General features: G+C 33.4%; 1 protein-coding gene across 8 annotated transcripts; it reads left to right on the top strand.

Moving 5' to 3' along the window:
• Window positions 1–820: 820 nt before the first annotated feature.
• LOC146954551 (ubiquitin C-terminal hydrolase 12-like) lies at window positions 821–23,530 on the top strand. Of its 8 annotated transcripts, none has more exons than XM_085717069.1 (32): window positions 821–978; window positions 1,187–1,262; window positions 1,740–1,881; window positions 1,994–2,151; window positions 6,036–6,301; window positions 6,380–6,598; window positions 6,719–6,827; window positions 6,915–7,030; window positions 7,153–7,251; window positions 7,622–7,731; window positions 9,383–9,457; window positions 10,150–10,228; window positions 10,356–10,502; window positions 10,588–10,668; window positions 10,795–10,914; window positions 11,656–11,778; window positions 13,779–13,853; window positions 13,981–14,069; window positions 14,300–14,408; window positions 14,501–14,569; window positions 14,835–14,948; window positions 17,183–17,238; window positions 17,341–17,518; window positions 17,656–17,757; window positions 17,849–17,914; window positions 18,299–18,364; window positions 19,248–19,313; window positions 20,552–20,638; window positions 20,787–20,903; window positions 22,208–22,282; window positions 22,429–22,515; window positions 23,006–23,530. In XM_085717069.1, exons 1-32 carry the CDS (start codon window positions 949–951, stop codon window positions 23,045–23,047), a joined length of 3,348 nt encoding a protein of 1,115 aa, XP_085573195.1. In that variant the 5' UTR covers window positions 821–948; the 3' UTR covers window positions 23,048–23,530. The 8 variants fall into 8 exon arrangements, with proteins under 8 accessions (XP_085573195.1, XP_085573189.1, XP_085573193.1 ...); XM_085717063.1 differs by having other exon boundaries at window positions 17,656–17,766; XM_085717067.1 differs by having other exon boundaries at window positions 1,737–1,881.
• Window positions 23,531–24,286: the final 756 nt, after the last annotated feature.

The raw sequence follows: 24,286 nt of genomic DNA, 5'->3' as shown, positions 1-24,286 counted from the left end.
ACATGGGCCATGCGTTAATCCACAAACACATTAGTACATGGGCCAAGCGTCGATCCTCAAACATAACTGTACAATTGATATGCACTATCTTTATAAAAAGTTTACACGTGTATATATATATATATATATATATATATATATATATATATATATATATATATATATATATATATATATATTCTAGAAACCTGAAAAAATAATAATGAGATGTGATTAATTGAATGTGCATACTTTTTTTTAGCCCAATTGAGAATATCAATCACTCCATTCCATCCTATAAATATTTCTCATTTGCATAAATCATTATTTTAAAATGGTAAGATTTAATTTTCAATATAATTTTAATTAATACTATATATATTTTAGAATCATAATTTTCTATTCTTTTTTATAAAATAACAATTTTATAGTTATATATAATATTAATTATTTTCTATTTTTTTTGAAAGGATTATTTTATATTTATGATACTTTGAATCAATCAATAATTAAAAAGACTAATTTGAATCCTTAAAAAAAAAAGACTAATTTGAAAAAAAACTTTGACTAGATTTTTTGACAACCTTTGTATTTTATTTATAGTTTTTCTTTAATTCATGTGTGTACTAATTTAATATATGACCATCCATAATTAGAAGTAAATCCATATATTTGACCAAATTATTTTTTTGAGAAGTAAATCCATATATTTGACCAAATTATTTTTTTGGTAAAAATGAAAGTAAAATATTTTTATGTAATTAAGCCCAATGTTTAGACCAAATTCCCGCAGTATCCTTTTCCGTACTAAACGCAACCGATGCTGAAGCACTAACCCAAGCCAAAACCCATCTTCCCCTTCTCCTCTTCACTCTCTTCTCATCACTCTCTCTATATATCGCGATTTCAAATCCCTTTCATCATTCTCAAACCCTAGTTTCTTCGCTCGCTTCATCGCTCTCTTCATCCATGACTATCACCACCACTCCTCCGTTAGAGGTAATCAATCGCGTTTCAATTTCTGTTTCAATTTCATTTACCGAACGATTTCGATTTCCGCATTTCGTTGTTCTTGCAATTTTCATTTACGATCTTTTTTTTATTTATTTTTTTGATTTTTTTTTGTTCGATGATGATTACTAGGGTTTAAGATATCTGGATCTGAATTTTTGTGATTTTTTTTTTGAATTTTTGTCTGCAGCAACAGAATCTTGAAGAGGATACTGAGATGCTTGTTCCTAACTCTGATGCTGTTGTTGTTGAAGGTCCTCAACCTATGGAAGGTAATGTAATGTGATGGTTTTTTTTTTTTTTTTTTTTGGAGAAGAAGTTTACTGGAAGAGTGTGTGAAATTTTTACGATATCGATTGAATTTCGATAGTTTAGTTTTTCTTTTGAATTCATGTTATGGTTTTGTTATTGGAAATGTTAGGGGATGAATGTGCGCAACGAAATGGTGTCAACTTAGTTTGTAACGGTTTTTATTGTTTTCATTTTTATTTTGTTTAAATGTGATTCTTTTGAATTCTTGTTATGGTTTTGTTATTGGAGAAGTTACTCAATGAGTGTGTGAAATTTTAGTGTTGATTGAATTTTGAGTTTAATTTTCTTTTGAAATAATGTTATGCTTTACGAGAGTTCAGTGAATGAATGTGTGGAATGACATAGTGTCAATTTAATTTTTTAGGGTTTGTTGTTTTGATAGTTTTGATTTTTATTTTCGCGAGTTTGATTTTTGTCCTTTTCGTATTTGGTAGTAGTTCAAGCAGAAAACACAAGTACAGTGGATGCTGTGGCAGTTGAAGATCCGCCAATTGGGAGATTCACATGGACTATTGACAATTTTTCGAGGCTTCCAAAGAAACATTATTCCGATGTTTTCACTATTGGTGGCTATAAATGGTATGTTTGTCCACTTCTGATGCTGTTAATCCATGTATAATATTCAATATTTATGCGTATCACGGGGGCTAAACTATTTTTTGTTTCGACTTATATTGATTTAAACATGCAGGCGGATACTGATCTTTCCGAAGGGGAACAATGCTGAACATCTGTCAATGTATATAGATGTTGCAGATGCAGGTTCGATGCCTTATGGTTGGACTAGATTTGCACAGTTCAGCTTAACTGTGGTCAATCAGGTTCACAGTAAATATTCCGTCAGAAAAGGTTATTCTTCTGCAACTGATATTCGCTGAGACATATTTCTCTTGATTATGTTGTATTTAAGTGGCAGCAGAACTGAAATTTGCTCCCTTTTGTGGGGTGCTAAATGTATGAGAACCTTAATAGGAGTTCTGTAACTTCTGTTATGTTGACAGTGTAAAAATTAAGAAATGAAGGGCAATAGGGTCTTGGCAGTTTGGTGTCTAGATATATTGCTTTGACTGGCATTTTTCTTTTGAAATTGATTTATTATGGCCCTAGGTTATGTTGGGTTGAAATACTAGGTGAAATAAGATTAGAAATGATAACATTAGAGTAAGTTAAGGAGACCCATTGATTCTGTAGTTAAGGGATTAATCAGATGGAGGATAGTCTATTTGCTAGAAGTTGGGGAAGACCAAGAAAATTTACATTCAAAACTATTAAGGAAGACTTGACCTATTATTGGTTCCATGTTTGGACCACCTAGATTCACTTTGGGTTAGTCAAACTTCATTTGACCACACATTTGTTAGGTTTGGCTTGACCACACATTTGTTATGTTTAGCTTCCAACTTCAACATTGGTTCTTGCTTCAAAATCAATTCTACCTTAAAGCTAAGGGTATGCCAGTGTTACTTATATCAGATCATCAAAAATCTTATTTGGCAAATAGTGGAAGCCGCAAAGCAGTTTAAATAAATAATTGTATATAAAATAAAGCATGCTGCACACAAATAAAAACTACTTAAAACATAAATTAAAAATGCAGAAATAAAAGCTACATAAACAGAAATTAAAAATGACTTGACATAAAACTCAAAATCTCAACAGTTCAAACAAATAATAAAGCATGATGCGTAGTTGCATAGATTATTGCATAAATTCATCAACAAAATAAATGAAAGAAAACAAAAAAAGAAGCAGAGAACAAAATAGAAGAAATAAATCATACAATAAGGAAAGGAGATAAAAAAAAACAGAGTAAAAGATATCTAAGAAAGAACGAGAGAAAAAAGAAAAAAATAGAGGAATAGAACAAACAAAAAAAGAACTACCCGAGATTAAAGTCCGATGAGAAATTGTAAGAACTAAATAAAGATTTGAGATTTATCATAAAAAGTACATTAAGATTGGAACACCGCTAAAAAATTGATAATTCCTCTATTCATGCCATTATGGGTATAACCGATATGTGCAATCTTGCCGCTATTTTGGAAATATCAAAGTTGCTAAATCATATCGGATTTTGTATCGTCCGTTGAAGTTGGGCATAACTCATCCTTACAAAACAGGCCTTTGTAAGGTGAGGAGTGCCTCTTTTCACAAACTCTCATCGGAGAGTCCTATCTATTCAATGTGGGACTTGGGTTTTTCTCAATATACCCTCCTTGCGCCCAACACTATTGGGCTTGGTGCGTGTGTATAATTGGTCGGTGGCCCAAATTGATAAGCTATGATACCATGTTGAGATTGTATCTCGGTTGTTAATAGCGGCCGCTACCGGCGCTATCGCGGCGCGGAGCGGCCTAAAATGACAAAACGCGATGCAGCGCTACAAGGCGGAGCGTTTGGAGAAAGCGGGTGAAGTGGCCGATATTCGGTGGAGCGGGGTGGCCAAAATCGGGTCTAAGCGGCCGATATTCACTTAAAACCTTTTTTCATGGTCAAAATTGTACAATCGGTGCCGCTGGATCGGAGTATACGCTGGTCAAATTGTACCCTTCATCCTTTTTCACGGTCAAGAGAAGAAGAATGAGAAGAAATGAAAGAAGAATGAGAAGAAATGAAAGAAATCTTTGATTGTACTGTGAAAAACTGAGGAGGAGAAGTGAATGAAAGGAGATTGTTTGTTTAATAGCATGGTATTTTAGTATTAAATTTTTTTGTGGCTGCACCGCCGAAATAGCCCCTGCTACGCGCCACGCGCCGTGCTGCATTTCCGCATTGTTAACAGAGGATTGTATCTTAAATTCCTATACAATATAGCGGTATAGCGCTGATATATTGGATATTTAATAACACTCGGGTATATGTTTGGATGGAAGGTTTTGGAGGGGAGGCGTCATTAGGCCTTACTTTTTTCTTATATATTACGGACAGGAGAAAATGTTTTTTAAAGTCAATTTTTCTCTCATATATTACAGACTCTAAACTATTTTTTAAAGCCAATTAAGTGTGATTGAAGTATTAATTTTTGTAAATGTATAACTTTTAGCTTCCGAGTTACCATACACATTCACACATAAAATAACTTTTTTTGTAAATGTATCCAAACATAATCACTTTACGTTCAACTCACTCATTAAAATTAATTATAGCATTAGCATCGTTTGATCTATGTTGCCAGATTATCGAGAGTGGTAAAGTTAGGATGTTGTTGTAGGTTATTTTGAGTCAAGTGTTTAGATTGTATCATTGTAATTGGAAGGATGTCGTTCTGCTTGTTTTTTTGTCCAGTCTGTTTTGTTCCCCTGTGAATTTCTATTCCAATTTCGCACTCAAATTTAAGCTGACAAAGGTTCCTTCTTGACAATATCTTCCATACAAGTTTAAGTGCTTTGTCTGAACAACTATTCTTAGCAGGAATGCAGGATTAACACAAATGATTTGCTGCAGTTTTTTAGACCTCACACAGTTCTTTCCCCCTCTTTTTTGATGCAAACACAAGTCTTTCCCAAACACACTAGTTATTTGCAAGTCAAAGATTATAAATGACAAAATTATAACACTTTTTCAAGCTTTGCAAGTCAAGTATTTTTTTCAATTGCATGAACACTGGAATTTTATTTCTAAGAAAGATCATGAACTTTAGTACAATAAAAATACGTAAGAGTTTTAGTTGGTGCTTTAATGAAATAGGATGGAATGATGAATTCGATAATTCAACGTAGAAGATGACATGTATAGCTGACCAATTACTTTACTTGTAAGGACGACATCTACATGTGATTTTTAAGGGATATTGGTTACAATCGAGGTTATTCCATGGTCATGCCCGGGTTACTTTAAGAAGAGTCACAAAGATCTCTTCCTCTGGTCATAGGCTGGACAGATAACTCTGTTTTCAAAAGTCGTTTTTTTTTTTTTTTTTTTTAATTTTTTTTTTTTATCACAGCCTTGAGGGCTAAGGTTATTTTTTCTAGCGGTGGGTTGTGTTAGATATCCAGTTTGGGCCGACGCCCAACAAGTGGGCTGGATAGGAAATGGGTTACGTTTGCTGATGTGACCAGTTTGTTACAGGAGGATCCGGGCATTTAGGGAGAGGGGATGGAGAGAAAGGCATTCAGAATAATCTTTTGTTGGAACCTAAGAGGTTTAGGAAGAGAGAGACATGTCTCTTCTTTGGGGAGTTTTTGATCCGACATTAGAAATGTTATCTTCTGAATGCATCTATTTCTAATTTAATAATACAATTTATTTCTGGCTTTAAACTTGGGTAACAATTACTATAAATCTTTGTTAACTTTGCTTCATGTCTTTATAACATAGTTCTGTTGTGTGGTTTACACACATGACACATCAATTTAAAGAAACACGTCTTCTGTTGTGTGGTTTACACACATGACACATCAATTTAAAGAAACACGTCTCATTCCTTTTCTCTCAACAATCCATAAATGTTCACTTTTCAAGATCATAAATTTTTGAGAAACTAATGAATTCAAATTTTCTTGTTTTACCTTTTCCTTGTATTTCTGTTCTGTCTTTAGATCTCTAGCCATTTTTTCTTTACTGAATTCCTCTGTTTGATAATGAGAGTTGAATACTTATGTTGGATTTTTAGTCTCTATTGCTCTCTACTTTTTGTACTTTTCATGTTTTTTGTCTTTCTGAGGATAACTTGTTTGGAGCACTTCTCTTTTCATTTATAGAGAATAATAATCTTGAGCCTTTTGATATTGCAGAAACACAGCATCAGTTTAATGCGCGTGAGAGTGATTGGGGTTTCACTAATTTCATGCCTCTTGCTGAATTGTATGATCCTAGTAGAGGCTATGTTGTGGAAGACAGATGCATACTTGAGGCTGATGTGAATGTGCGCAAAGATCTTGATTACTGGGCACATGACTCAAAAAAAGAAACTGGTTGTGTCGGTTTGAAAAACCAAGGAGCTACTTGTTACATGAATTCTCTTCTTCAGACACTGTATCACATTCCTTATTTCAGAAAGGTTAGTCAGTAGGGTATGACTTTTTTAATTTTTTTTCCGAAAGAAGGATGTGCCTTATGTTTAATATTGTTTGTTCAGGCTGTGTATCATATGCCCACGACTGAAAATGATATGCCATCTGGGAGCATCCCTCTGGCATTACAGAGTTTGTTTTACAAGTTGCAGTATAATGACAGCAGTGTATCAACAAAAGAGTTAACCAAATCTTTTGGATGGGATACATATGATTCATTCATGCAGCATGATGTCCAAGAACTTAACAGGGTTCTCTGTGAAAAGCTAGAAGACAAAATGAAGGTAAAGGTTTTTTAATGGTTGTTTCTCATAGTTATTTTGTAGGTAAATTAGATTTTACTGTTGACAATTCATACTTGCGTATAATCTCGAAGATTATTTATTGAGGCTTCCACTTTTCAGGGAACTGTTGTGGAAGGCACTATACAGAAGTTGTTTGAAGGCCACCATATGAACTATATTGAATGCATGAATGTGGATTATAAATCAACAAGAAAAGAATCATTTTATGGTAGGTATTTTTTGGCTTTAGGATGCCATTGTTTACACATCATTCTTCTATTCGCAGACCTTCTGAATTTCAATTATTTCATTGTAGATCTTCAGCTTGATGTCAAAGGCTGTACAGATGTGTATGCTTCTTTTGATAAGTATGTGGAAGTAGAACAGCTTGAGGGTGATAACAAGTATCATGCAGAGCAGTATGGTTTACAGGTAAAATCTTTAACCATGTATTTTAGCTTTTGGTTGTCAGAATGAACTTCATTACCTACTATTTTTTCTTCATATTTTAGATTGGTTATTTTTTTACATCATGATTGTGATTTCATTTTCAGGAAGCAAGAAAGGGTGTATTGTTCATTGATTTTCCACCTGTTCTTCAGCTTCAGTTAAAACGGTTTGAGTATGATTTTGCGCGAGACACTATGGTAAAGGTTAGTACTAGATTAAAAAATCAATAAAAACCCTTCACCTTCTATATTCTTGTATCCATTTATACTTTTTATTTTATTTTCTTGCTGGTAGTAATGCAGCCTTTATCCATGCTTTAACGTTCCAATAGTAAATATCCATTTTGGGGTTCTGTGAATTTGACCCTGTAATATTTGTTTCTCACCAAACTTCTTTTCCTACTCTGGTGTTTAAATATTTGTTGTGTGTCTTTGTGTTTTACTTTGATGATTATTTTGCCATTGGATGTGAATAAAATGAACGATTTTTGTTTTGTTGGTTTAGTACTGCATTAATAATCTCTTACTCTTCGACGCCTGTAACTGTAATGGCCATTAACTTGATTGCAAACAGATCAATGACCGCTATGAGTTCCCCTTACAATTAGATCTTGATAGGGATAATGGGAAGTATCTATCTCCTGACGCAGACAGAAGTATTCGCAACCTTTATACACTTCACAGGTATTGAAAAATTTACTTTGTTGATTTTAAATATAAGGATATTTTTTTTTTTTAAAAATAATAAGGATATCAGTTTTTTTTTTTTTTTTTTTTTTTTTCTGTTTGATTTGGTGACTCTTTCACGTATCTGACTATGCAAATTTTTTTCTTTTTAATGCTTGTTTGAATTGGGGGAAAATGGGTAGGTAGAAAATTTGGAATGGAAAGCTAGTTCATACTCAATTAGCACAATAGAAACATGGATGGGCGATGAAAGTTTTGTCCTTAAAGAGGAAAGCATTCTAAAATCGATTATGCACTTTTTACCAAATAATAATGAGTGAATTTCAAAACCTTCCTATCCTACTCTCTTTGTCTCCTATTATTTTGAACCTATTGAAAGAAGCATGGCCGAAATCAAATGATTAGTATGTTGTAGAGTTCTTTTTTATGTTTCAAAAGGCTGCATCTTGACAAATAGTCAATATTTAGGCCATATCCGTATCATTATCTATTGTGGGACTTTCATTACACCTTATCACGCCCAGGGCAAAATATTTGGAGTGTCCCTACAACCCATAGTCCAATAATAACTTTCTTTCAGTCATTATTGTTGACATCTGCCTGACTTAACTTTTAGCATGGTCTTTATGAATTACGTTGACAGCAAATTCAATTAATGGGTTTGTTTAGACTTTGGAGATGTGATAAAACCTACTCATGCACCCTTGCTTAACGGCATAATCTTTTGGGATAGTTGGTTCTTGACCTGGTATTGGAGCCTCCATGACATATTTATTAGGATTTCAGTAGTTACTGCCCCGTTCTAAACTAAACCTTGAATTTCAGCACACAATGAAAATTGATTAGAGAACATTGTGCTTTAAAGCCTAAATGGTTCGAGGTGAGGGTGTGTGTTAAGAGATGCAATTAAACCCTTCGTGCATCTTCAACCAAGAACTTTAAGTTTTAGGATAGTTGGTTCTTAATTGGACTGACTATCATGGATTCTACGGTACTACAACCCATTAGGAAGTATAGCTTAGTGTTACTTGATATTAGTTGAAGTTTCTGGATGCTGCAATTTCAACCTAGTTACAGATTGTTTTGGCAAGAAGCTGTATGCTGATTTTAGAACTTTAACTTTTCTTCAGTTATTCATTATGTCTACTTGCTGAATTTTTGCTAAGCCAGGATACTTTGAAGACAATCAAGCTCATATTGTTACCATATTATATATTCAAAGACAATCAAGCTCATACTATTACCATATTATATATTCAAGCTCATATTATTACCATATTATATATATTAGCCTAAGGCTATAAGGAATAGCTAAACACAATGTGCTCATGAAGGAGTTACATAAAGGTAGTCCGGAAAATATATTAGGATCGCATATATTAGTTGTGTGTGACTAGTCATGAAATATCTTCGTAGTGATGCAACAAAGAATACTTGGGTGTAGTAGGTTGTTAAGCATCCGACTGATAAAATATTGTTTTCGCTTCTAGGTAGCCAATTTGTATCGGATAACTTTATAACTTTATAATTGGACTATCTGTTGATGACCAAAACTGAATCCACTTATTATATTATATGTATATAATGAATGATTATTTAAGAAACTTACAATGCCGGTGACCAATAAATGCTCATTGTTTGTTTGCAGTGTTTTGGTTCACAGCGGTGGAGTTCATGGTGGACACTACTATGCTTATATACGCCCGACTCTTTCAAATCAGTGGTATGATCCAGTCTAAGGAATTTTTTTAAAATTGATAGCTTTTATAGTGTTCATCATAGTTTATAATTGCTGTGCACTTTTTTATTTTTTCATGAAACCTATATAGTGAGATAACTGATTACCAAGAGCAAAATTTCTGTTAATGTGTTCAGTTTTGGGATATGTTTTTTTGTTGAAATTGTAGAAGAGCAGTATTGCTGTTAATGTGCTCAGTTTTGGGATATGCTTTTTTATTTTCTGTTGATATTGCAGGATCGAAGGGAATTGTTAATTAGTTTTTCTTTTTGCTTTGATAATATTTTGTTTCAGTTTTGTTAAATCTCTTGCCAAAACTGGGTGTGTAAGACACAATTGTAAATTCTGTCACATATTGAATATGGTAGCCATTTTTAAATGATTGGTTTTACTTTGACCGGATTGACTTAAACCACAAAGTTCCATATCCTTTTTTATCGTTACTTGAAATAATATTGTGAAAAACTGTCCTTGTATCTGGATTATTTGGTAAAAGTTTCATCATTTTTGTTTATGGTTTCTGTACATAGTGCCACATATGACTATCCTTGTAGCATGAATTGACAATTTGAGATACTGATATAAGTAGCTGTGGCGTTCTTGAATCTAGTATTATATCCATGTTTTTTGGTTATGACTTTAATTTTGAAAAGAAAATGTAACTTGTGTGTTTTCAGGTTTAAATTCGATGATGAACGGGTAACAAAAGAAGATACAAACAGGGCTTTAGAAGAGCAGTATGGTGGTGAAGAAGAGGTAATATTCTGTTTGCATTTGTTTGGCTTCTCTCTATTTTTGTTTTGTTTTTGGTATTTGTTGTGTTGTTGCTTTTTTGACATATTAATGCTTGTTTTTATTTGCTTTATCTTTTTGTTATTGACAGTTACCTCTTACAAATCCTGGGTTCAACAACTCTCCTTTTAAATTTACAAAGTACTCAAATGCTTACATGCTTGTCTATGTTCGTGAAAGTGACAAGGATAAGATAATTTGTAATGTGGATGAGAAGGACATTGCCAGCCACCTTCAAGTAAGCTGTCTGATTCACTGATTTCATATGATTTTTATCTTGTATTTTCAACTTAACATGCTTCCTTTTCAACAATACATTTTAGATAAGGTTAAAGAAAGAACAAGAGGAAAAAGAGAAGAAGAAGAAGGAAAAGGCTGAGGCTCATTTGTACACCATTGTAAAGGTCACAACTCTAGCTTTCCTTTTCCAGTTGTCATTATTTTTTTTCTTTTGGGTGCTTTGTATGATATTGATATTAAGAGTTTGTAAGGTGACATTCAATTTTATTTTATTCATCTGTTGGCCCCAGATTGCTCGTGATGGTGATCTGCACGAGCAAATTGGAAAGGATATATTCTTTGATCTTGTGGATCATGATAAAGTGCGAAGTTTTCGCATTCAAAAACAGATGCCATTTACCATTTTCAAGGTATGACCTATGATTTTATTATGTAATTAGTGTCTAATCAATCCTTAATTTGGCTTTGATCTCAAACTCTATAGACCATTTTTCCACGAGTAGTTGTTCATCTTTCCCAATGGAGTGAATGTCTCCTTGCAATTGTTGCCATATGTCTGATGATTGTATCCTTTTGTCATCTGTTTAACTAGAACTGAAAGAGTGGAAAAAAAAAGTCGTTCTGGGGTGTGATCAAGAGATATAAGTTCTATGAAATTGAGAGATCCTTCTGGAAAAGAATGAGTGAGAAAATTTTGTAATTCCTATGTAGATCTCTGTTGCTGCATCTGTATTCACACACTGAAATTTTTGCTGTCAGTTGCCTATTGGATGTAGCCTGCATTTGGTGAATTATGTTAAATTATTCTTTGTTTTGGACTCTGCTCCATCTCTTTGATTTTTTGTGTTGTTTTCAACTTTGCAAATCATAATAGGATTTAGGAACATTATTTTTAATTAATTAGGTTTCTGATTGAAGTTTGTCCAAACATGGGGCTAGTCAGTTCATGTGATTATCTCAAGTAGTTACAAGCTTATTGTTTCAATGCTGTACCCTTCTTTCATGAATAAACACTAGACAGCACAGTGTCACATTCCTTGTTTACTTCTTCATCCTTTGGTATTGTTGATCTATTTGGCTTTAGATGTCCTATAAAACTAATTATTATTTGAATTTATTTCATATTTTTCTGATAATGAAGCTTTGATCAGGAAGAAGTTGCGAAAGAGTTTGGCATACCAGTTGAGTACCAACGTTTTTGGATGTGGGCAAAGCGCCAAAACCATACATTTCGGCCAAGTAGACCAGTGACAGCTCAGGAGGAAGCACAGGCAGTAAGTAGATCAAAGAACTTCCAATGTTATGTGTTTCATTATTTCATAAATAGCAGGTGGCTGTAAAGTCTCTATGAGTTTGATCTTCGTTATGATAACCTCAATCTTAACCATGGTAGTGTGTGATTTTGAAGACTGATTTGTTTGTTATCCTTAATAATGTTTTTTTTTTTGGTACTTGCTAACCAAAATTCTTTTTTTTTTACTAAAATACCGTGTCATGTTCATGTTGACCGTATTGTAAAATTGTAGGGACCTGGTAGTTTATTTTTTTGGTAGAAGGGAGCTAATAGTTTATTGAGATTTAGTATCAGGCATCCAATGAAGCCCAGACACTTTAAAATAGTAACTGGGTCTTGATGTTTGTATCAGTGTGAGACACTTAGTATGCTTTTAGTTTTATTGTGATATTTTGTTATATTTTTTGAACTTCTATACTAATGAGAACCTGGTAATTTATTGCTGATCCAGATCTTCGATGGTCTGGAGGTCTGTAATCTAAGGTCCCAATTCTATCATAAATACAGAGATAATTTCATTCTCATTTCCCTTACTATTTATAACCATCAAACTTTTCCTTACTCTCCTAATAAGTTCTACTTTCAATAATTTCATTAGAGATTTTTTGTTGATTACTCTATTTAACAATGTATTTAGCCATTGTACCATTAGGTCATTCTTATTCCTCCTCTATATACTTCACTAATTGCAGGTTTGTTACTTATAAACCCCCAGCTAATAGACACCTAACATATACCAATACAGTTTCTGATACCACAATGCATGATCAATTAACCATGGAATCTTTATAGGAAAAACGCTTATCACACAAGGGCTGATGTGTATAAGTTACTTCTATAGTCAAAGGGAAAATATGGTCGGACTACTTTTATACAATTAATAAACTGTTTTAATAAGCTGATCCTGGAGAGCTTCTATAGATTAGCTAAATATAAACAACTTATTTTGAGCATATCATAAGCTGCTCCGTAAGTGCTCCCAAGTAGGGGTATGGATAGGCCAGACCGACTGACAGGGGGCTACAACCTAGCCTACTCAGGCCCATGCCAGAGTGTTTTCTTTTATAGAGAAGGATGATGCTTTTGTTAGAAGCCTATTTAGCTTAAAAGGTCAGGCCACATGCCGTTAAATAAAACCTTTTAGTCCCAATAGGCTGGCCTATTTAAGTAAATATGAATAATATTATTTTACTACTATTATATTACATTTTGTATTCTGGATTGAATAATAAATTTGCTACTCTTTTCAGTAATTTAAGTTTATCAACCTACATTAGTTTTTCTCATATTTAAATATAGTTATAAAATAGAATTGAAATATGATATCATATATAGTATGATTCTCTAAATTGCCGTGTTAAATATCAAAATGGGGAGCTTAAAATCATTGGTTTATCAGTTCATTAGTCTATTTAAACATAAGTCAGATTACTACTTATTTAATCACGTTCATATGAAATAGGTTTTTGAGTAGGCTAACAAGCCATACCAGACTTTCAAAAAAGCTAGACTTAAAAATAGGCCCACCTTTTATGACCAGACCAAGCTTAGGCCTTGCAAAGCCTAGCTCTGCCCAGCCTGTTTCCACCCCTATCCCAAACACCTTGAAAAATAACTGTTAGTAAAGAAGCCCAAAATAAATTGTTCGTAAGCCAATCCAAAAACATGTCTTAACGTGTCTGTGACCTGTGTTCTGGCTGTCCTTTCTTAAACATAAATGTATTAATGTTGTCGGATAATTTTTATTCCTTTCTTAAACATAAATGTATTAATGTTGTCTGATAAATTTTATTCCACCTCTCAACTCCTGAAATGAATTCATGTTCTTCCAATATTTATTGATAATGACATGATAAAAGGGTTTAATAAACAATTTGATAAATGAATAATGGAGTGAGAGTAAGTTTTTTTTTTTTTTTAAGTGTATATTTAATGGTTACCTTGATAACTATTTGTGACATAACATTTTTATCATTTTAGGTTGGACAGTTAAGGGAAGTTAATAAGGCAAATAATGGAGAGTTAAAGTTATTTTTGGAAATAGAAATGGGGCAGGTAATGTTTTTTCTTAGTCATTGCATCTTTCCAATAGTGTAGTTGTTGCTATTAGTATTTTTCCCTCCTTTTCAACTGGGTCACTGCTGACATGGATTTGTTATTTATGCATTGCACAATGAATTAGGATTTGCGTCCTATTCGTCCTCCTGAGAAGCTGAAAGAGGAGTTGCTGCTATTCTTTAAACTTTATGAACCTTCAAGTCAGAAGCTTAGGTACGTGCTTTACCAATTGCAAGTAGGATCAGTATTTTCATTTGCAGATTACTGCGGCCAGCCAAACATCCTTCATATAAATATGAACTTGAGGTGTTGCAGCGTATGGTGGCTGGCGCAATATCCCCATGTTGTAACACGATGATAGTGCCATGATGACAATTTGACAGTACTGATTAGGATTGGAACTCCATTTAATTATTAAAATATATTTTCTTTTGTTTCGTCAGGTATGTTGGGAGGCTTTTCGTGGTGGGTAGCAGAAAGCCAGTAGATATATTGAAGAAGCTAAATGAAATGGCTGGATTTGATCCGGATGAAGAAATTGATCTGTTTGAGGTTAGTCAATCTGCATTTCTTTTATAATTATCTTCCATGATTGAAATATCAATATAGCGCGACACTGCTTACATTCCGTTGTGCATATTCAGGAAATAAAATTTGATCCCAAAATCATGTGCGAACATGTTGACCAGAAGTCCACTTTTCGTGACAATCAGGTATAAATTATATACTGGTTTTCGAGTGCTTTCGAGAATGTTACAAGTTTTTATATTTCTTATTTTTGTTTTAAGTGTTCATTATTTGGCTTTAGATTTATATATATCAGTCAGAATTTGACTTTAGATTTATCTCTCTCTCTCTCTCTCTCTCTCTCTCTCTATATATATATATATATATATATATATATATATATATATATATATATATATATATATGCAGTTAAGATTGTAACTTTTGTTTGCTTGGTTGTGTTTTGAGCAGCTAGAGGATGGTGATATTATTTGCTTTCAGAAGTCCCCTCCAGCTGGCGATGGACAGCAGCAATATTGCTATCCAGATGTTCCTTCATTCTTTGAATATGTGCAAAACCGTCAAGTATGTACTATTTATTTTAATTGGCCTATAATTTCTTTTTCTCTGATATTTAACTTTTAAGTCGCTGTTTCCTCTATTTCTATGTCTTCATGCTCTATGAAGAATCATGTACAATGCAAAATAATTAATGTAATTGTTGTGTGGACACTTCTCTGATCTCTATCTTTTAGAAGTTAGAATAGGGAGAATTAGTTAGAAACTTAGGGCCTGTTTGAAATAGTTTTTGTTTTCAGTTTTTGAAATATACAAGTCCTCTTCTCACAATAGTTATCCTTTTACAAGTTTTAGTTTTTTAGCCCCAAAACTAAAAAATTCAAAACAGTTTCCAAAACTGTAATTTTAAAAATAGTTTAGCAAACAAGTTTTTAATTTTCAAGTTTTTAAAAACTAAAAAAGAGTTTTTGGGAAGTGTTTCAAACAGGCTCTTAGTTATTTGTTTAGTTAGAGAAGTATTTGTAGAATAAATATACAAGTGATTGGAAAAGGGGGGGTAGGCGGTTATTGATTATAAATTTGTAGGGAAAGACCAAGCTTTGGAATCTTGGAAGGGAAAAGCCTTGCAACTATTCTATCCTCTTTTCTCTAAACTTTCTCATGTATTGGGGTGTGGATTCCGTAATAATAATAATACTTTATAAAGTAATGGAGTAATACTTTCACACTTGATTACTTTGGTCTGAATTGTTTATACAGTAAAAGTAATTACAATAGTAGTTGTCGGAATAGTTAGGAGTTAGGACTAATAATGGCCTATTATAAAGATTGTCTTTTGATGCTTTCGTCTCACAGCCTACTATAAACTTAACCATGAAGATTTCCACTCCAGGAGTACTCATTCATTTATTCCAAAACTGCCCTAGATCTTTCCAGGAGTCTCGTTAATTTATTCCATCACTGTCATAGATCTTTAGCAATCATATCAACCAAACTTGGCATCTTTTCCCAGTATTTATTTGTTTCTCAAGGATGAACTTTATACCCATAACTTGACTATAACATACCCAGACCCTTTTGAATATTATGATTCGGTGGAATTTTGTTTGCAATACAATCTATTTCCAATGGGGATTTCCTATGATCATTTCTTCAGGTTTCCTTATTGTGACGTATATCATAAGTGGACTACCAGTATCAGATGAACAAGAATTGTATTTATGAACGACAATTCCTGGAATTTGAATATGCAGAACCAGATGTGGACATGACATGTTCAAAGTAGCATAAATAATAAACAGAACATTAAACATATCCGGTAAATAGAAACACATCCTATATTCGTAAATTCTTTTAATCATTAGCATATGTCCATATAAAACCAAGTCTTTGGAAGTTTTGTGTAATGCAATCTTTAGCAGGGAAAATTACAATGTCACTAAGATTGGATTATAAATTGTGGAGAGTTGAATGGTAAACTTAAATAACACAAGAGTTGTCCTGGAATAGCACCTTGGTGGTGTGTGTGGTGAATTCAATTTGGTTGTTGTTACAAAAAGCTTTGATTAGGATTGAAAGAGAGGTCTGCAGGAATAGTGATATGTGAGTTAGGATGTAATCATGTTTAATTTTAAGTGTTTTTTGACAGAATTACAGGAATAGTGTTTTACGAAACTGAATCTCAATTATTTCAGAGTCCACCATGCACATCGAGTTGCAGCTCCTTTTTAATACATTTATCTAACTTCTCTAATGTTCTGCTCATTCAGACGGTTGGACGTGTCTTTTGATTCTTTTGGACATTTTTTTACCAGTCCTTGAGGTTTTACTTGGTCCAAATAATAATTTCTGTCTTCGTAACCCGTTTGGATTCTAGAAGTCCTTCTGTGGCCATCTTGCCTTTCACTTGTGATTCATAATGGATTGTGTTAAAATTAAGAATCTTTAGATATTCCTTTAATTTTATAACTTCCTAGATTGATTGTTATTACTTCTGGAGTATGCCACTTCCTTGCCTAGTGATCACTAAATAAGCATTCAATGTATTCATTGTAAAACCATTATAAATAGAAGGGCGTGATCTCATTATAGACACACAATTTACACAGAATTCACACAAATAACACATCTTTCCAGATTGTATTAACTGGCGCTGTGTATTTGATTTGATTTGATTCTACATTTCTTTGTAATGATTAAACATCATATATACTGAAAATAATCTTACGTTTTGGGTACGAGTTCTGTATAGCCTAATATTTGAAGTCCTTTTCAATTAATTAATTTGCTTTCATGTGCAGGTTGTTCGCTTTAGGTTTTTGGAGAAACCCAAGGAAGATGAGTTCAGTCTTGAGCTGTGAGTTTCTCTCGAACATACAATTCTTTTGTTTTATTAAAGTCATTTTATGTTAACTGTACCATATCTCTGGTAGTTCATATCTGCTCTGTCATGAACTAGGTCAAAGCTTCACACTTATGATGATGTTGTAGAAAGAGTCTCCCAACATCTTGGTTTAAATGATCCTTCTAAAATCAGACTTACATCTCATAACTGCTACTCCCAGCAACCTAAACCACAGCCTATCAAGTACCGAGGAGTGGATCAATTGTCTGACATGCTGGTTCACTACAATCAGGTTATTAATTGCGCTGCATTTTTAAAAAGACGCAGTTACATCTTAGAATCCATGCAGTGTTGAATGGACGTAAACCAGGTTTGGGTTTTTCGTTGGCTTTCATTATGCTAAACTATTTTATTTGATTTTATGTCTAGGCTTCTGATATTCTATACTATGAAGTACTGGATATTCCTCTTCCGGAATTGCAAAACCTAAAAACGCTCAAGATTGCTTTCCATCATGATGCCAAGGATGAAGTTAGTGCTGTCGGTGGTTGCTTTTCCTTTTCAGAGTTATTTACTTTACTAATTTTATATTTATATTTCTAACCAAGTTATCCCTGTTCAGGTGATGATAATTAGATTACAGAAGCACAGTACTGTGGCAGATGTAATTAATGATCTAAAATCAAAGGTAATACACCAAATCACGTGAGTTATAGGCACAGACAGATTTGTTCACATGATTAGACATGTTTTTTTGGTTTTGTCTGCCTAGTCCAATACTTAGATGAGTATTTTTTTTTTTCCTAGTATTATATTTTGATATTTTAATAGAAGATTTCTGTCTAAATCAGACCATAGCTGACTGTAATGTATGAGATCAAAATAAACGTCTAATTGACATGATTTCTAATCCCATCCCATCTAGTCTTACCACAAATCCAACACAACATCCTCATCTCCACTACGCTTAATAAGAAAATGTTTAAGATTTCCTTTTTGTGTTATTGTGCTAAACACTTGTGACTGCTGCATTAATGGAGTTTCTAACTAATATATTTTCCCTTTGAAACAGGTAGATTTATCACATCCTGATGCGGAACTTAGATTGGTTGAAGTATTTAATCACAAGATCTACAAGGTGAAGATAATACGTAGATTTTGAATTTTTTACTTTGAAATACCAACATTGAGCCATTATCAGTAAACATGATTTCCTAGAGTATGCTAGGTGATGGTTCAGTATCTTTACGAGGAAAAATGTCTATTCATGCGGTGTTCCTGGAAGCCACACCCCTAATAGGGACAAGCACTCATGCAATCCTAGAGTTGTAAAGTGGCAAGTGTCAGATTGGGAAAATATCAGTAATTTAGCTTGCTCTTAATGCAGTTACTATAGCGCTCCTTCCAAATTAGGACCCGACGAGTTTAACCTAGTAGCCTCAAGGGACATAGTTAAAATCCCGTCAGGGACCAGTAGGTGCTGCTTTAATTAATAACCGTCAGGGACGGTTGTGAAATGACCATTAGGTGCTGCTTTAACTATACACTTAATGCAATTAAGTGTTGTAGAGTGCCAACCATGGGTATGTCAGTTCTCAAGGGCTGTGCTATGATAGGTATATGGGTATTATGGGGTGTCCAAATTCAAAATCAAGTAAGATGGGATGCTTGGTGGAGTATTTAAGTGACTTTGTCTTCTTCCCCCTTGATAGCTAGCTTTTGTGGGTGGGTTCACCAAGTGCTTAAATACTTGTCATCATTATTTTCTATCTCTTATGATGGGAAAAACTTCCTTTTCCATGACCAGAAGCTTGCAGGTTTATTGAATAAGCTACATAAAATAAAGTCGTAACATGATAGATTATGTGTTACATTGACAACCTAGTTGTTACATCTATAACTCAATGCATATTTTTCATATAATATCAGTTATGTGCTTCTGTTTTCATTGGTTCTAAACAATGGATAATGACTGATGTTTTTAGTAATTCTCATCATATCGTACGATCTATCTATTGCAGATTTTTCATGTCAATGAGAAGATTGAGAATATTAATGATCATTATTGGACATTACGAGCAGAGGAGGTAAATATATGATGTTTTATAATGATATATCGTTTTGTTGTTGGGACAAACTGTTATTATTTAGAATTTAGACTTGAGATATTGGAAATGACAGATGATGGTCTACCCAAATCATCATCAGTCACATTAAACCTTATTCATTCACTTCCCTTTTTATCTCACACCCTATAAGTTTAATATAGGGTGTGAGATAATTGCTAATAAGGTTCAACCTGCCCCATGTTCTCTAATGCTTTTGGCTTCACTATAATAATTGCATTTGGAATCCTTTTCATGACGCCGTAGTTAACTTGTTGCACCTGGCAAATTTGGTTTCGGGGTGGTTCTGTTGAGACCACTTTCAACTTGTGGGTTTATAATTTGAGTTTGACTTTGGTGCTTGCCTTTGCAGTTTCAGAGGAAATTAGTTTATAAAGAATGACACCCTCACCTTACAAGCCAGTTTTGTAAGGATGAGTTATGCCCAATCTAAAAAACAAATATGATATTAGAGCCTATGAATTCTGGCCAACCACCATTTATATCCAAGGACCGAGCCCAATACTGCTGGGCATGAGGTGGTGTATTGGGAAAAACCCGAGTTCCACATAGGATAAAGATAAGACCTGATATGAGTTTATAAAGAGTGGCGCCTCTCATCTTACATGTCAGTTTTGTGACGATGAGTTAGGCCCAATATAAAAACCTAATAGTCTGGATTAATTTTAAGCCAAAAGTTATCCCATCTAAAAATAAAAACAAGTTGCAGTTTGAATTGATTTCTATATTAAATATGAACAAATCTGATCTGTTAAATACTGTACTGCTTTGGATTCGATAATTTGCTTTTTATAACATAATAACATTTTTATCATAGATGACAATATTTAGGGTGAAGGGATGACGTTCCAATCCAAGGTAGGGAAAGTCTTTGTGCTTAGTGAGCACTTCCGTTACAGCACAATAAGCAGGAATTTAAATAACATCAACATATATAAAATTAAACACATGACAAACTAAAACATTATTATGAATGTACATGTATCTGTCTCATTTAGAAAAAATTGGATTATACTAAACTATTATAAAAATTAGTTTTGGCTTAAAGTTTTCTGCAATGTCATACTTTTCCCCACACATTATTCTTGAGTTTATCGTCAATATCAATTTTTCTGCAATGTCATACTTTTCCCCACACATTATTCTTCTCGAAATTAGTTTTTTGCTACAAGTTTTATATGGATTTTTCGTTGCCGCAGATCCCGGAAGAAGAGAAAAGCCTTGGCCCTCACGATCGGATGATACATGTTTATCATTTTTTGAAAGACACTGCTCAAAATCAGATGGTTAGACTAAATGGCTTTGCAGTCTATACTTTTTATTTAGTGCTCAAAATACTTCTGAAATTAAATTCCTTTTCAACCAAATTACATTTGTTACTACCTCTAAAACTTTCAAATGTTATGTACTGGTGTGGTGCTTTGGGAATATCAGCATGTTCAGAACTTTGGAGACCCTTTCTTCTTGGTTATCCGTGAGGGTGAGACTTTAGCTGATGTCAAATTGCGGGTACAAAAGAAGTTGCAAGTTCCAAATGAGGAGTTTTTGAAGGTAAATATTGCGAATGTGATTGAATTATCTGCTCCTATTTAACTGTTTTTAATTCTGATGCAACTTTCAACTAAAATATTATATACGAACATCAAAATAATTAACGATCAAGGCCTTGAATAAAATGAACCGAAAAGTGGTTAGCTACACAGGCAGGTACGATTCATGCTACACGGGCAGGTACGATTCATGCTGGAAATCAGGAACAGACCTACCTATACCAATGTGGCGGCAACTGCCCCCCACTAAGATTTGAACTTACAAATATATGCTAGTATAGTTTAGCTTGGCATAGTGTATAATAGAGACTAACGTAATGCACTATTACAAACATAGTCATTTGAACAACAATGGAATTTCAATTAGAAAATTTAATATACTAATACACTTGGCAAATGTTTATCAAACCAAGATCAATTTTTTTTTTTTTGAAACAGCAGATCAGTTACTTTATCAAGTGCCTTGACGATTGGTTGAATTATATTTAAAAAAGTAATATTTGTATATTTAATATTTTTATAATATTAAAGTACAATAGTTTATATATATGTCTGCCCCCACAACATAAAATTTCCGGATTCATCACTGCTTCAAATGAATCGATTTTGATATACATGTTTTGATTCATGTAGAAAAAGATATGCACAACAATTTATATAGATTGGGTTTTGTTTTGTTTTAAATCGACATTTAATCCACTTGTATCGTATGACACATAACTATTTTTTTGAATTCAGTTTGTAGATGTATATATTAGTTATTGTATGTAACTTAATACGGTGATATTTGGGGCAAAAATTAAGAAAAGGAAGCTATGATAGACTTCCATTTGAATTTGAAGTAAAAAACTGAGAATAAAAATTTGAGCGTGTTGAGGATTTTAGGAACAAACATGGTTGCTTGGGGGAGAGTTTAATGAATGATTGACATCCACAGCCCACAAGGTCCTTGTTTGATATATTAGTGTGAACTGATTTTGAAACACTTCATAAAATATTTGAGCTCAAGTGAATTTTGGAACTTGGGTGTTTTATTTTCAGTGTGATACTGGGGCTTGTTAGTGTTTGAAGCATTTTCTATATGCTGTGGTTTTGTCAGATATGTATATAAATAATTTATATTTGCATATATATAATTTATTAAAATGATGATGTCTCAAACACATCAGGTCTGCATGATTACTTTAATATCTAGTAACTCTGAAAAATTGTTTCAATCTTGTATTTCTGGCAGTTGCAAATAAGCTTTTAGGTTTTCAATAATATGATTTTTTAAATTATTTCTTCTCTGTCTGTTCCCTGCAGTGGAAGTTTGCATTTGTCTCACTTGGACGTCCTGAGTACCTTCAAGATTCAGATATTATTTCCAGTCGGTTTCAGGTAATTTCAATTCCCTTTGCTCTCTAATTCCACCTTTTAGTTGTGATCTGTTTCTGAGCTTGAGTGGATGTTCATGGAGTTAGGGGTCAGCTTCTTCAGTTTTCTACGAGATTTAGTAATAACATAAATATTGTTTGGTTGTGTAGAGAAGGGACATATATGGCGCATGGGAGCAATACCTTGGACTGGAGCACACTGACAATTCACCAAAAAGATCATATACAGCCAATCAGGTAATATATTATCAGGAAACTAGTTCCTCCTTTGTTTGAAGTATAATATGAGCCTTGTCATGAAGTGGATATGTGTTGTAGTGGACAATGAGTTAGCGAGTGTATTTTTAGATAAAAGTAAGGCATATTTTTAGATAAAAATTATGGAAGAGAAAAGCTCATTTAAACACATCCAGACATGATATTCTTTCCAGCATTTTTGTTATTATATCATACCTCCCAAGTGTTTATCCCCTTACCATGCAAGACACACATTTAACATGAACGTGGAATCCCTTCCCCTCACAAAACTTCTGTTCTCAACTAATTGGAAAATAGAGCAGCCATTATTAGGCACAATAATTGGTGATTGTGTTTTAGTCTATACACTTGGGGTATGTTAGTTTACAATATAATAATGGCAATAATGGACATATGATTGTAATTTCACTGGAATTAATTTCATTTATTGGTTTTAGAAGCCTGTTATGATTATTTCTCAATTTTGCAGAATCGTCATGCGTTTGATAAACCAATAAAAATCTACAACTAGAGAAAAGCTTGTATCATCTTGACCAGTCAATTTGGTATTACCATGTCCAGCTGCTGTAGAAGCTTTCTCGTGGTGGTAAAAAGAAGCGTAATGAATTGTAGTCCGTCCAAGTCCATTTTTCTGTTCAGCCTAGGATGTGCTGAGTATAGCCTTGAATAGTGATTTAAACAAATTTACACCGGAGCAATTTTAGGTGTTCAGGAGGTTGATTTTATATTCCTGTCATTCAGTACATAAGATTTTGGGTTGGGTTTTGTATAGAAAGTATAGGCATAGGTATACTTGAATGTTTTCTATTGCCCGATTCACCCATCGAGGGATTTTCACTTTGCTTTAGTTGGAGATGGCGCTTCGAGTTGTTGGGAAATGTCTATATATATGTTTCCTACAGGGTCTAACTTGTAAAGATTTTCTTGTGCTCTTTTCACCTTAATTTTTTTGAGGCTTAAAGCTGTGTTAATTTAAGGACAACATTTCCTTTTATTGATAGTCTTCGATTAGCTGACGTGGAGCTTGCTTTTGCTCTCTACCCGACTTTGCGTCAAATTGATGTATCCGTGATAAGCAATTGACAACAAGTAGAAAGACAAACTTATATTTGGATGTATCCATACACTTATGATCATCCAAATTAAGATATGGTTAAAATGTGCTAATCGTCCCTGCAAATATGGTGAGTTTAGGTCCCTCAAACTTTTTTTTGTTTTAAAAAATGTCCTTGCAATTTTTTTATTTTTTAAAAGTCGTTGCATCCATTTTCTTGCTTTTTTTTTTTGTGTTGCAGAAATCCATTTTCTTGCTGATTTGGCACCATTTGTCCTATGTTTTTTTTACTGTATAAGCAGCATACATGGCAAACGTGATATTTGGTAATTATTTTGTAAATAATAGATGATATGTAATACTTGAATTTATTTCATAATTAAAATAAATTGATTATATAACAATGGTTTGAAGCTACAACAATAACAATTTCAACAAAACTTGTTAAAACTAAGAATTTATTAACATCAAATGCAACGATGGCTGACATGATGAAATCTCTGTATCAACCATTATCTAACAATCATTATTATCAATTTTATCATTCTCTCTCTCGGTCCTCCCCCCGTCCCACCCATAGTACACCACTCCCTTCTTCATCATTTCTCCACCATTGTTTCATTGCAAGTTCTTTTTCTTTGGCTCGAGCAGTTTTACTACCTCTGATTAAAAAATAGGATGCCTCATGGACAAAAG

This window comes from Medicago sativa, chromosome 1 (assembly GCF_051527215.1).
Source record: "Medicago sativa cultivar Bolivia chromosome 1, Bolivia_mono, whole genome shotgun sequence".
In the NCBI taxonomy this organism is placed as follows: Eukaryota; Viridiplantae; Streptophyta; class Magnoliopsida; order Fabales; family Fabaceae; genus Medicago; species Medicago sativa.
The sequence above is the reverse complement of the archived record's forward strand: the minus strand, read 5'-3'. Positions and strand labels throughout refer to the sequence as shown.